Source organism: Eschscholzia californica, unplaced genomic scaffold, assembly GCF_041429995.1.
Source record: "Eschscholzia californica isolate CP2 unplaced genomic scaffold, dmEscCali1.0.p SCAF_6, whole genome shotgun sequence".
Lineage (NCBI taxonomy): Eukaryota > Viridiplantae > Streptophyta > Magnoliopsida > Ranunculales > Papaveraceae > Eschscholzia > Eschscholzia californica.
Genome location: NW_028238483.1, coordinates 30,815,732 through 30,830,157, shown reverse-complemented (window position 1 = coordinate 30,830,157; position 14,426 = coordinate 30,815,732). Strand labels below are relative to the sequence as shown.

Genomic DNA, 14,426 nt, shown 5'->3' with positions numbered 1-14,426 from the left:
ACTAGACATCTCGTCCTGCCAGAAGAGAAAGTTAACTATTGGAGGCAATTGAAACTAACAACCAAGAAAGGCAATCTATTTCCAAGTAGTGTCCTTTGTATTTGAAAGGTGTGCAGAAATAAAAAATTTAATGACACACCCCACATTTTTTAGTTTCCCTCTCAAAATCTGTTAATCTTACCATCAAGAAGATCAAAACCCCTCAATTCACCATGAACCCTAGAACCTTAAACAAACGCTTCCATGATTCAAGCACGTCTTCTCCCTTATCAAATTCTCCGGCGACGGAAATGTATGAGACAGTTAGGGTTTGGGGAGTGAAAATTTTGAAACACTTGAAGGTATTTCCTGCTCGTTCTGATCCTCTTACATTTTGTGAATTTCATTCTTAATGGTATGATAACTCTTAAAGGTTATGAAAACTCACCGGTTTCCTTTATGAAGTATTTTCCTAGTGAGTTTTATTCTTGCTAAAAACCCTTGATTGTTGAATATCTAACCTTGTCATGAAAATGCTTTTTACGATCAGTTATGATTATTGTATTTGGGTAGATTATGGTATGATTATGCTTTCACCTTATGTCGAAAGTAGATGATTAGATTTAAGTAGACATGAAACAATTGCATGTATTAGATAGATAGAGAGAGATAGGTTTAGATCAAGCTATAATCAAATCACACGAAACATCTCCTAACAACGAGTAATCAGTAATGGGACGAATAACAACAACATCTAGATATCTCACTTGGTGCCATGACTACTAATTAGTTAGATTAGTATAGAGGGGTAGTGGGGTTGTTGGCACTTTCCGAGAGACGTTTGGTGGCACTCTGCTTTTGATTGTACTTTTCAGTCACATTTGGCACTTTCAACGACGCTTTTCTCCGTTAGTTCTGTCGACTTTCGGCACCCCAGTCTCTAGGTGACGCTTTTAGTAAGTTATAATATTTCCGTGGTAACTCATGAGAACACTTTTTAAGGCGTCTTAGGTGGCACTCTATATGAACAAGCAGCGCCACAAAAAGCATTGCTTATTGGACAAAATGTTCCAAAGCAAAACGTAGAGGGAAACTTCTAGAAATTTATCAATGAAAGTTGCAGAAAATGTGTTGCTCAAAATGTCAGGAAAGTGTCACCAGTAGTGCCTCAAAAAAGGTCGCCTAAAGAGTTCAAAAAAGGAACTTATGGAAATTGTCCAAAAAACATTGCGCGAGGTGCTGAATAAGCATTGCTGAAAGTGCTGGAAAGCCACCGTCGAGATTGAGAAAGAATCCACAATGGTGCTCGAGAAAGCGTTTAACCCGGGAAGAAGCCAATATTCCATCTAAGCTGGTACTCAACTCTGAATTGGGTAGACGAGGCAAAATCCTGTTTATCTTTAGTTACGTTAGGGACAAAAATGGAAAAATAAATGTTCTCGAACGCTTTGACTAACCAAGGAAAGAAAAGGGAAAGAAAAAGAAGGGGACTTCAGTCAAATAATCTCATTATGAAATGACTGTGAAGGAAAAAAAAAATACTTATAACCCTCCAAAAAATTTAAAACGTTGAAGTGTCTTGAGGTTAATTAATAATTATTAAGGGAATAAATAAAGTCTTTCCTGTGGGAATGATGAAAGCAGGTTTTCAGGTTCTTTCTAGCTTGTAGAAGCAATTTGAATATTAAACTGTTAAAGTAAATGTCCATGTGATAAATATGTTGTATAACTTGTATTATTTATTGTTGACAGTGTGAAAGAGTTGCACTAGTGAAGGGAGAACTAGTCTTTCCGTGTGAAAGATGCCTGAGCGAAAGAGCGTATATTGTAAGAGAAATAGTTTGACTCCATTCTTTTTGAATTTCTCGGATATTTGTTCCTCTTTGGGAATTTCGGGTTGTTGTACTTATTTTCTTGTTTAAGACAATTATATTTTTGAAGAAGAATTATGTCGGTTTCTACTTAAATCTTTAGTCTTGGTTCTAGTATGAAACTAAGAATGAACTCGTGTTGGTAGATGACTTAATTGCAAATACGCTACTCAACAATATCCATATTCCTCTTTAGATGATCCCTAAAAGACATGATAAAACTGTTGAAACTAGAGTGAATATATAAAAGAAAAAGAAATGTACAGGAATCCCTAAAGGTTAAACTAGAAGGCCAAGATGAACGGAGTAGACCCCGAAAAACAGCAAAAACGTGAGAGGGTAGGAGGAGAAGACACTCTAAAGTCTAACCCTTACAACAACTCTAACTTTCCTTTTCACAATATGAATAGGTGTGGGTAGGTGCCACTAATATCAACAGAATTGTATTGTTATTCTACATTGTCAACAGTTTGAAAGAAAACGTATTACCCATTGCCAAGTCTAGATACATATGTCCAACATTTACGCACCATTTCAACTTTCGTAAAGAGCCTGCATTGCTGCACTAACTTTTCTAAAAGGAAGACAGTAAAAGGACAACTTCCCTTCTCTGTCGATAGCAAATATGAAATGAAGCATTCTTATTGTATTTGTTTTTCACTTCTGCTGTATCTTGTTCAAGATACCTTAAGATCCTTTAAACTTTTTGAAGAATTTGATAAATCATTCCAAGTGTGTCTATTGATATATGATTTTGGATGTTATTATGCAGAAGTTGGACACCATATTAAGTAATAGGACCCTTTTTAATTCCAAAAGTTGGAGCTAAGTCTTTAGGATAACTTTCTTGGGGACATGGTTTCATCTTATCAATGCTTAAATTTTATTGCCAATTTGATACACATATGACATTTCCATTTAGAGCAAAACCCGTGTTTATGGTTTTCTCTGTCACCATCAGAGAAATAATTACTTGTAAAGGTTTGCCATATTAAAGATTAAAGATAACATAAAAAAAAAATTAGTTGTTGGTCACCCTATACTGTGACATAGAACGGCACCTGTCTAATATATTATTTCTCCCACCTATTTTATGTTTTTCTTTTTTTTTCAAGTTTGGCGGAAAGGTTCCAAGTACAAATAATTCAGTCTGGGTAGGATGAATTGGAAATGCAGTAAGCAGTTTAAGTTTATTAGAGTGAATCTATAATATATCTGCCTTTGTGCCCAAAACTTGATATTCTATTTTGCGAACTGGTTGTTTTTTCTCAAATTAATATTGCTTCTCTATCTCAAGTTCTCATTTTCTAGGGTTCCCTTTTGAACCATTTAGCGGCGAACCCATGAAACACGAAAGAGAGAAAGTCTACGTACAGGTATGCATCATTATCCTAATTACATTATTTATTAGATAGGGATTTAGTTGTCAGGGAGAAACTTAGAACACCTTAATTAGGCAGCATCAAATATTTAACAAATCTCCGAGCAACTTTAAACTTTTGTATATATTAGGGCCCATTGCGTTAAACAACTCTGATCAAGATCTTCATACAGATTGATATGCCCGCCCTTGACCAGTCCAAGTTACTGGAGTTTAAGGTCTTGAACTTCAAAATATTACCAGTTTTTTTTTTTTTAAAAGTCTTCAGCTTTAGGGTTTTCCCCACTAGACCTTTGACAAATTATAGTGATGATCTACGTGTTGTATGTAACTCTAGATTTTATCCTTTTAGAAGGTCTTTGCATGTTTACGTAAGAAAAATTAGAAAGTATAGGAATCGAGGTAGGAAATTCCCACCTCTCGAAAAATCAATCAACAGACAGATATCGTACTGCACTTGTTTACGCTCTGTAATTTCACGACAGATATATTGATCCTGTATAGATTCCTTCGTATTTATCTTTTGAAACAAAGAGATGTAAGACTTATTCTGTTGAATTCTTATTAATAAAATTACAAGTTTAAGATTGGAAAAATCTTAGCAAAATATTAATATAAATGAAAAGAGGTTTTTAAATTACTAGTTTAGATTCGAAAATCCTTGCAAAATATTAGTTTTTTTTTATGAAAAGACATAGTTGAGCTACATATTCTCTTCTAACCAATCCTTATTATTGATTTTAGTTTTGATTAATAAAATTATTAGCTTAAAACTTTATACTAGTACCCAATTGATAAAGATTAATTCTTAATTTAATAAAATTACACATTAATGTCTCTGAAATGAATCTATATAGATCATGTAGAGACATACCCACCAACCATAAATAGGATAACGCAAAATAATGGATAATCAAACAAAAAAGAAAACTTAGTTGGCCAAGACGAGTGCCTTAGGTGATCCATTCGTGGGGATTGATTGAGATCTATAAGCCCCTACTTAATGTGTTTAATTATGAAAATAATCTAAAGAGGGAATATATGGTGACATGCACTATCTGTCGAAATTCATGCTGTTGAATAATATAACCAATTCGTCATTCTCGTAGTTGTAGTCGAAATTTTGAGTTTCATGCTCGGTTAGATTTTGGAGATCAGGAAGGACCCTTGTCCTTCCTCACTGTAATTAGGGTAAGATTATGGTTTACTATTGAAGTTGTCGCAAACCAATTCTTTTTTCTTGATTCATTAGGAACTAAAGCCATGTGGTCGTAGAAGCCATGCACATGTAATCAAATATATTATATACCGATAAAAGTTATTTTGTTCTTACATATATAATTTGGGGTTTCCGTTTACTTTCCAATTTAAGTGGGTCACTAAGCAATAGAAAGTTAGTGGTTTAATCATAAATGGCAACTACATCTTGTTCTTTTTTGAAAAAATTGTTCACTATGGAGAAAAAAAATCAACTTTGCTTAATGTTATTGCAAAACGGCTATGTCTAAAGTTGCTGTGCTTCGAGATCTAAAAAATGTGGAAAATAAGAAAAGGTTGTCGGGTTAGAATATCATGATTTAGTCAGTATATAACAACAGAATCAAATAACGCCATTTTTTCTATTTTGTGAAGGTTCATCTGCTAGCTTGCACCCTTGGACATTTTCACCCAGTAACCCATCTGCATTTTTCTGGTACTACTTCATATATGCACTTAGAAATTAGAATATAAGGATTTAAATACAGGCTGGTTAATTTTATAGTGAACAGCTATCAGACTTAGGTCCTAGTTCTATTCTTTCTAGTCTCAGAACATGGCAAACTATATGAATGCGATTTTGAATTTTATTTATTTATGCAATTTTGTTTTTCTGGGAATATATTATACCTTTAGTCTAAGCAGGTGCTTTGAACTCCATTTTCTATTTTCTCCTTACTTTAAGATGCAACTAAAGAGATATAACTTCACGAAGACTAGGTGACACATGGTTTGTGTGTTTTAGGCAAAGAAGCAGGGGTGGCCCTGAGGCAAAGCGAACAAAGCGTCGCTTCGGGCCACCGACTTTTAGGGGCCACCAAAGACATTAATTTCTTTAAGAAATATACAAGAAGCCTAACTCTCTAAGAAAATTATAAGGGCCCCATTTAACAAATGTTAAGTAAAAAGGGCCACCAAATTTGATGACTTTTAAATGAATGGTGGGCCCAACAGTTTGTTTGACATGAAAAAAAATATTTTTTAAAATTTGAATATCTAAATCATGAAATCCTAATATCCTTTTCTTTGTTCAAGCTAAAGTGTCAAACCGGACCCGAGAACACCCTCTTCTTCTCCACTACGGGATGAGAGATCCATTGTCATCTACTCATCTCACCTAGTCACCTTCCCTTCTTAGATTCTTCAATGTCATCGAGTTATTGCGTTATTTAGGATAAAACAAATCCTATTTTCTACTCTTTATTTACTTTTTCTCTCTCCTTATTATATATGAATATATGATCTTTAGATGTTGCAAAGTTTATTAAATTCATCTAAATCTTAATTTCTATTTATTTACTCCCTCTCTTTCCTGTTATATATAATAACAAGATTGACAATATCTAGATGGTGTAGGGTTTATTAAGTTAACGAAAAACTATTGATGAAAGCCTAATCTTTAATCCTAATTACTAGAAGCTTTAGAAGAATTGGTGGAGACAAGTAATGATTCAAAAACAGTTCATAATGCCAAAAATATATCAGAACAAGACTTTGAAAATTTTGAATTCCTTTTGAGCATGGCTATTTGGCATAATATATTGTTTGCGGTAAACTCTGTCAGCAAAACACTTCAAACTGAAGATATAAATACTGATATTGCATTAGAGAAATTGAACGGACTCATTCGTTATCTTGAAGATTATAGAGAAGTGGGGTTTGAAGAAGGCATGATTGAAGCTAAAGAGATTGCCATTAAGATGGGAGTTGAAGCAACATTTCAGAAAAACGTATTATTCGAAGAAACAAACAGTTTGATGAGAATGTGTGTGAAGATCCATCAATGTCGTCTGCAGAAGCATTTAGAGTTAATTATTTCATATACATATTAGATTATGCTCTTTGTTCTTTTAAGAGCAGATTCGAGCAATTTCAGAAGCACAAAGAAATATTTGGTTTTCTGTTTGAGTTAAAAAAGTTAAACTCCCAAGATGATGGTGATTTGAGAGATTCATGTGTTTGCCTTGAAACCTTTTTCAAGCATAATGAGGCATATGACATAGACGGACTAGACTTATTTTCTAAACTGAAAGTGTTGAAACGTCTTTTACCAAATGAGATCAAAAGACCAATTGAAGTGCTAGATTTTTTGAAAGATAAGAAAGGTTGTTACCCGAACACATAAGTTTCTTATAAAAATATGTTGACTATACCAGTTACCGTTGCCTCTGCAGGAAGAAGTTTTTCTAAGTTGAAGTTGATTAAGTTTTATATTCGATCTACTATGTCGCAAGAAAGGTTAAACGGGTTAACTATATTATTTGTTGAGAAGGATATGTCTGACAGTTTTGATTATTCGACGATTATTAGTGACTTTGCATCGAAAAATTTCAGAAGAACAAAATTTCAGTGATTGTAATCATCAAAAAAACTAATTTGTTTATAAATATGACGAAAATATTTTGTAGTACTTACGGTTTTCATGTAATACATTTTACAATTTGATAGAAAGGGCCACATTTTCAGACCTCGCTTCGGGCCACCGAAAAGTCAGGGCCGGCCCTGCAAAGAAGTCACACCTAGACGAAGGGAAGTTTCACGAGTTAAAATGTAATATTTCACTATGAAGGCAACCAAGGTCGTTCATTGGCTCACCGTGTGAAGAGAGACAAAAAATATAATTAGCCGTACTTAGGAAGTAAATAATATTTAATCATCCAAAAAAGCTTTTGGGATAACATTTGATCTTCCCCATTTTTTCAGCACCGCGTTTGAAAATTAGTCTCGACGTGCCATGTCTTTATCCCATAACCATGTCAGAGCTCATATTAGTATATTTTATATTTCTTTTCTTTTGAGGGCGTCTTCTAATTTTTATTGCATGTTTTTTTCCCTCCTAAGATAAAGCTTTCTTTGATTTCTTTATATAACATAATTACTGGTTTACGACTTCTGAACTGCCATTTTTGGAGTGAGTTTGTTTGTTTGTTTTTCGATTTACTTCCGCCTGAAGTTCGAATGGATGACTAATTCAACTTGAGTCAGACTTCAGATTTAGAGCCAAATCTTTGTGTTGTAGTCAGACTTTGTCATTGCTTTAAATAGTAGTTAATTGCAAGAACTCATGACATAAATTATACAAATTCTCTATTAACTAAGAAACTATTAATTAAGAATTTTGATTAAGATAATCCAAGTTGTGGTTTCCAGTTGAAAGATAATGACAAAACCCCTTGGATTTATATAAGCTTGTATTTTTAAATATAATATCATAAACCCTAATCTCCAAAAATCTCTAAGATGTAATTTTCAATCAAATAAAATAGTCAATGCTAAATTAGCCATGAGGCCTAATCATTTGTGTGAGAGTTGATTAGAATAATAAGGTGATTAGAGAGAGAGACTTAATTAGAATAGTATAATTAAAAGACAGAGAGATTGTTCACATGTATTGAGATTATCATATAGTAATACAAGTCTTATTCCTATAAAATTAGGAGAAAGTAGGCTATTAATTGGTGACTTGGTGCTCTCTAGCTTTTTCTTCTTCTTCTTTGATTTCTTGGGAAAAAACTTACCCTTGTACTAAAACATCCTCAAGGTTTTCTATTTTTCTCCTCTATACTTAGTGTGTTAAACTTGTGGACTACTTATTCTATAATTTTCGACATATTCATTTGTTCTGTAGGTTATTAATTAGTGATTTGGTGCTCTTAGCTCCCTATCTTTCATCTCTTATTTCTGAAACCCTTGATTCTCAAGATTTCAACTGCTTGAGAATCTTGATGTTCTTGATCTGCTTTTTTTCTTTGTACATGCAACATGCACATCTTTTGTTAATAATGTTTTGCCTCTATTATCTACTTTTCTTCTTTTACCCTCAGTTTTGATGAAAACCCTTAATGCATAATCGATAAGTTAATTAACTTCCTTAGTCATTTCAATTATCATAGAAATCTAACTTGTTTTTGATCAATTTTTCAGGCACAAAAGCAACTATATAAGCCACTCAGTTTACAGAGAAAATCATCAAATCAAAGTTAATGGAGAATTACTCTTCATCAATCCAATGGCTATCTGAATTGGTAAGTTTTGTCTCTTTTTCAATTTTTTCAGCTACCAAAACATGTTAAAGTAGTTTAGTTTACAAGATTGTGTTCGCTGTTAATTTTTACAGGAAATGGAGGATCAAACTGACTTCATTCATCAATATCATCATCCCCATCAAACAAAATCTTTCGATTATCAGTTTACGTCACAGGAAATAGCAGATGTACTGGGGGCAGATTTTACTAGTCATTCTTTCTCTTCTGACGAGAGCTTTTCGCCTTACATGGAAACAACTGTCATAGAGAGACCCTCAACACAACTAAGGAGTAGTGATAGTTGGAATTCTAGCACAAATACCGATTATCATTTTCATGACAAACCCACTACTACCCATGAAGCTTCTTCTTGTCCTCCTACTAATCTGATTTCTTTTGGTGCCACAACCAACTCGGTTGCTTATCCTCCTCACTATCACCTTAACTCCCTATTTCCATCAAATCGTTTAGCTTCTCATCAAAGTTCATATATGAACAAGAATTCTGCAACCAAAAGCAACCAAGGCAACAAGAGGGCAAGGTCTAGTGCAACTAACCTGCCAGTTAACAATCAAGATCACGTAATCGCGGAGAGAAAGAGGCGAGAGAAGCTTAGCCAACGGTTAATAGCTCTATCCGCCATGATTCCAGGCCTAAAGAAGGTGGGTTTTTCCTTTCTTTTCCTCTTATCAACTCAATTGAAAGTGTTATACTAAACGATTAAGCATTAAGTACTACCCAAGAAGGAAGAAGACATGGTCATTAGGGACAATTATAAATCGTTTTAAAAATCCTTAGTTCGTTCTATACAGTCATTTAGGACGATTTCATAGACGTGACTAATGGTGTCACAAAAAGTATTCATGAGGTTTACCAACGTATTTTGATAGCCACAAATAAGTTTTTAGAACAGTTTTGTGTTGAATATTGCAGATGGACAAGGCATCTGTTCTTGGAGATGCTGTCAAGTACTTGAAAAAGCTTCAAGACCAAGTGAAGGAACTGGAAGAACAAACATCAAAGAAAACAATGGAATCAGTCGTTTTTGTGAAGAAAATTCATCTTCAAGAAGACGATGAATTCTATTCCTCGGATTTAAACTCTAGTAAGTCACTACCCGAGATCGAAGCTAGGGTTTCAGATAAGAATGTTTTGATAAGAATTCAATGTGAGGAATATAAAGGTGTTCTTGTTAAAATACTCACAGAGATTGAGAAGTTCCATCTTACTATCCTCAATTCAAGTTCCACTCTTTGTGGGGATTCAGTTCTTGATATAACAGTAACTACACAGGTAATTTTGGTACTACTACTACTTTCATGGGTTATATGAAAATTATGTTTTTTGCTTCAAGATCGAATAAATAGAAGTAATTTTGAATTCTTGCAGATGGATGTTGATTTCAGAATGACAGTGAAGGATCTAATAAAGAGTTTACTTTCAGCTTTTCGGCAATTCATGTGAAGAGAAGATATTAATCATTAGTTGCACATCATGATCGTCCCATTTTCATGTTCATCTTCATGTACAAAAAAACCTTTGTTTTCGCTTGTTCAAGATCTCCGTAGGTCTTCTAGGCTTCTAGCCGTTCCTAGTAACTACTTCAAAAACTCTTTTGGATTTACACCGCTTTTCGTCACCACCATACCACTACCACAACCACTGCCATCACAACTTGTTTTCAGGAGTTTTTTTTATGTGGTTTCAATAACCATGTTTATTCATCCTCCTGATGTTAATGGAAAATAGTTTTTGGCTTCCTCACTGGGCATCTAATGGGAGCTGTCTCTCTTAAGTGCTTATTTTTCTATCTCCATTTTGGTGAGTTAAGAAGGGTTCTTTAGGGTGATTCTAAGTTTTTCCTCCTTTTTTGGGCTCTTTGAGCTTTGTAATATCATGTCATCATGTAATAGAAGCTCCCTTTATTTAGTTAGTTGCCAATTTATGAAATATTAAGAGAACTAAACGTTGCGGATAATTTACTCTTTAATCTCGTGAGTCCTAATAATTGAGATATGAAAAATTGTGTATAAAACAACAAAGGCTGGGTCGAAAAGTAAATCTCAAGCCTTCAAATGGGTCCGAGATTCTCGTGGAGCAAAAAATAGGTGGAGGTCCAAGGACTAGAAATAATGTTTTTATCTTCTCCGCTCCGTCTACATGATGCAGAAATGACGCACTGGAAATAGCATATTCTGAACAACTCTTTAGGTAGCATAACCGTTCATAATGTGTTGAAAAATAGAGGATTTCTAGAGAGAGATAACACCATAAACACGTACGTATATGTTCATATTTATAATAAGTTCACTGATTTAGAGAAATAAGAATATTATCGTGGTGAAAAAATTTGAAAGGAAGACGTGAAATTTAGAAAACTTTCTAGAGAGACAAACTTTAAGAGAAAATAAAATATTTCTTGTTTTCCTCTAGTTTTAAAGAAAAATAAAATATTTTCCGTAGAAACAAACAATTGTTGACGAACGTTGTTTCCTTATGGACCCTTTGTATGTGGACTTTTTACCCAATTACTCATGTTTAATTGGCCCTTGAACAGGCATGCATGAATTCTTATAAGAGCAAGTTCAACCTCAGTCTGTCCCAGGCCCTAAAAACTATTTTTTTTCACTTAAAATTACAACCTCGGCTAAACTCCAACATCAACCTCTATTGAATCCCTAGAATTTGAATTTGAATTTTTCTCTTTTCTACCCTTCCAACTACCATATTAAATTTCTTTATCAACTTTTTTTCTCTATAAATACAACTCTCATTCTCTACAAACTCACATCAACTCCATCTCCTTCTTTCTCTACAAACTTATCAAACTCTCTTTCTCTTTCTATACCCTCCATCTTTTTTACAATGAACCCCAATTTTACTTTATTGAACATGATATTTTATTGGATCGTCGGATTATCAATGTAAACGTTGGATATTAATGTATTTGAGTTTTTTTATTAATGAGTAATTTTTCTTTTTAATAATATTTTGTAAAAAAAAAATAGACCGTTGAATGTGATCCAACGACTGGATGAAAAACTCCAACATGATCGTTGAGGAACTCCCCAACAATCTGTTGGGGCGTTCAGCCGACCCTTAATTAAAGACCGGCTGAGGTTGGACCTGATTGAATTTCCAGCCCCAAACGGCCTGGGTTGGACTTGATCTAAGGCGAGATACGAGCCCAAGCCAGAACATTTAAAAACCCATCTTCCCACGTCACAAATTCCAGAAACGGAATGAAAAGTTTAACAGCAAAGGCTAACCAATCATTTTTCTCTAGTAGTCACTTCCTTCTATCTGATTGGCTAATTCAATCCACGTAGGATCCACTTAAATTTCCACCACAAATTCAATAATGTTCTAGAAAAAGCCCTAACTTGGACAATAAAACCCTTCCACCCGCCCAATTTTCTTCATTTCCTTCCTCAATTCAATCTTTCTCTCTCTCTCTCTCTAGCTTCCACTGATTCAAATTTCTTCTCCTTAATCTCTGATTATGGCGATTCAATCCCAAATTTTTACTGGGGTTTTGTTCTTTTTCCTAATTGGTTCATCAACTGCTCTCATTTCAACTTCTTCTTCTTCTCCTAAAGCGATTTCCGTAAGTACTCTCGTTTTCATTTCTTCAAGCAAATCAAGATTTTTTTTTTGTTAATTTCTGTGATTAATTTGATTTTTATTGATCATTTTCAGGATTTGAAGGAAGCAGTTGTTAAAGGATTAGGATTTCAAACGGATGATTTCAAAATCTCTGGTTTTGATCTTAGAGATGCGTTAGTAGGACAATCTGTAGCTTACGAATTTGATATAGAGATTGATAATAAAGTACTTCCTTTTAAGCTTCTTGAAGATGTGAATCAGTGGGAATACGTTGATCTTCCCATTTTCCGAACAGAAGCTTCAGGATCTAATGATGATAATGGCCTGGTTGAGAGTGGAAAATCGGATAATCGTGTTTTACCTGTTCTGGCTCCGTTTCAATTAGCTGGTCCTATGGAAATCTGGATTCAAGATGCCAAGGACATGAGACTCTCCTTGCCGGTAAGCTTTTCGATCCTTGTTTTTCAATTTGGTTTGATCTATTGTGCACTTTCATGTCTATTAGGGTTTTATTCAATTGCTTTTGAATTTGCCTGATTTGAACCAATTTATGCGCATACTCTATATCTTTCAATTATCATCAATTCGAGTGAAAAAACTGGAAATTTGTGACAAATCATGAGCTTTTTTGTCTTGCAATTGGACTTTGAGATTGGTATTTTAGGGTTTGAATGAATTGTCGAGATAGGGTTTTAAAGGGTTCCTTCTCTTTATTATTTGATTTGTGCTACAGCACGATGTCGATGCGGGAATACTGAAGAAAGTGATATTAGCAGATGGTGCAGTGGTGACAGTTAAAGGAGCTAGATCAGTTAGCTTACGTCATCCTCTCAATCTACCATTACCCTTAAACAGAACTAACAATGGCTTAGCATCAAGTCTTTTAACTCTTGCGAGTCAACTTCGCCACTCATATCGTAACCAAGATTCCCCTTTACTTTCTCTTCGAATCGTTGGCCCGACCTCTCTTACCTCTCCTACATCAAGATCGTCATCTTCATCGTCTTCTGGTAACAAGCTTAAGCTTAAACGCTTAGCCCCAGGGTTAGTCGAGCTATCTTCACCAGCCAAGACTAAAGCAATTGAACCAATCTCGACTGTGAATGACAATGAAGGGGTGACCCTTTTGGAACCTGATAGGTTAACCATGATGTGGCCAGTTGCATCATTGAATGGTTCAAACTCGAATTTGCGTGGATTTGAGACTTTGTTGCATACTGTTTTAGGTGAGAGAGCTAACAAGAAAGGGTCATTTAAGTTATTGAAAGCAGATGTATCAGCACAGACATTTGTGAAGATGGTATTTGAGGTAGAGAAAGAGTTGAAAGAAGGAGATGTGCATGATTGGGAAGGTTTTCCAGAATGGAAGACGAAACCCGAATCAGTAAAGATGCATTTCGAGGTGTTGGCAAAGGTAGAAGGGGAGAAAGTGGTGGCCGAAAAGGTGGTTCAAGTGAATCCGGTGGAGTTTGAGGATGCTATAGCTCCTAATGTGATTATGGGGAATATTACCATGTCTAGGGTTCCTACTACTTCTGCTCCTGCTGATCCGTTTACCTTGTGAGATCGGTAGCACCAATATTTTTCGTCGATGGAGTTGTAAAGATCTGAGAAATAGCAGAACTGAATATTTTTGGTTTTTTATTTTTGTTGTAAAAATTGATGATGGTGGTTCATGTGGTGGAACGAAAATATTATGAAAGCTGATTCCACCTTTCCTGAATATGTACAGAGAAAGCAGGATAATGAAGATACTAATCTGAGAAGATAAATTATAATGTTATGTTTTGATTTTTGACATGTTCATTGTTTTGTCATTGTTTCATCAATGAATGGAATTTGGGGTTTTTGTTTTTGAATTGATTTTGGAGAAGGAAGAAGGTTTTGACTACTCTTATAACATATTCCATCTCTTCCAATTTGATTTGCTAGCATAAAATCGCATTACTCGGAGGTAATAAATTGTAAAAAGAAGAGACAATTTTACGTCAAAAACGGTAAAACTATACTTGGTATTCTTTTTCTTTCTTATCTAAAAAAAAAACGTCATCTCTCTCGAACCCCACATACTCATGGATTGAAACCTCAATGTGAAGTTTCCATTTTATTCGTTCGAACACAAGGGGTTTCCTTCTACTTGAACAGGAACCCCATATTGAGGTTTCAGTCCATGAATCTCCAATATGGGGTTTGATAGAGAGAGAGATAATGATGATTATGGTGGTTGATGGTGTGATGGTAGAGGTAGTGAAGTAGGGAAGAAGAAGATCACATTTTTTTTGTTAGAAAGTTGTTGGCAAATGGTTG

General features: G+C 34.6%; 2 protein-coding genes across 7 annotated transcripts; both read left to right on the top strand.

Moving 5' to 3' along the window:
- Nucleotides 1-33: 33 nt before the first annotated feature.
- Nucleotides 34-10,488, top strand: LOC147533474 (transcription factor bHLH25-like). Of its 6 annotated transcripts, XM_086650339.1 has the most exons (9): nt 133-341; nt 1,732-1,806; nt 3,148-3,226; nt 4,864-4,924; nt 8,413-8,513; nt 8,606-9,175; nt 9,447-9,618; nt 9,721-9,806; nt 9,903-10,488. In XM_086650339.1, exons 5-9 carry the CDS (start codon nt 8,472-8,474, stop codon nt 9,975-9,977), a joined length of 945 nt encoding a protein of 314 aa, XP_086506465.1. In that variant the 5' UTR covers nt 133-341; nt 1,732-1,806; nt 3,148-3,226; nt 4,864-4,924; nt 8,413-8,471; the 3' UTR covers nt 9,978-10,488. The 6 variants fall into 6 exon arrangements, with proteins under 6 accessions (XP_086506463.1, XP_086506465.1, XP_086506462.1 ...); XM_086650336.1 differs by having other exon boundaries at nt 3,162-3,226; nt 9,447-9,806; XM_086650335.1 differs by having other exon boundaries at nt 9,447-9,806.
- Nucleotides 10,489-11,714: 1,226 nt separating this feature from the next.
- TIN1 (tunicamycin induced protein) lies at nt 11,715-13,978 on the top strand. The gene is made up of 3 exons (XM_086646393.1): nt 11,715-12,120; nt 12,213-12,560; nt 12,853-13,978. Exons 1-3 carry the CDS (start codon nt 12,016-12,018, stop codon nt 13,681-13,683), a joined length of 1,284 nt encoding a protein of 427 aa, XP_086502519.1. The 5' UTR covers nt 11,715-12,015; the 3' UTR covers nt 13,684-13,978.
- The last annotated feature ends 448 nt before the right edge of the window (nt 13,979-14,426 follow it).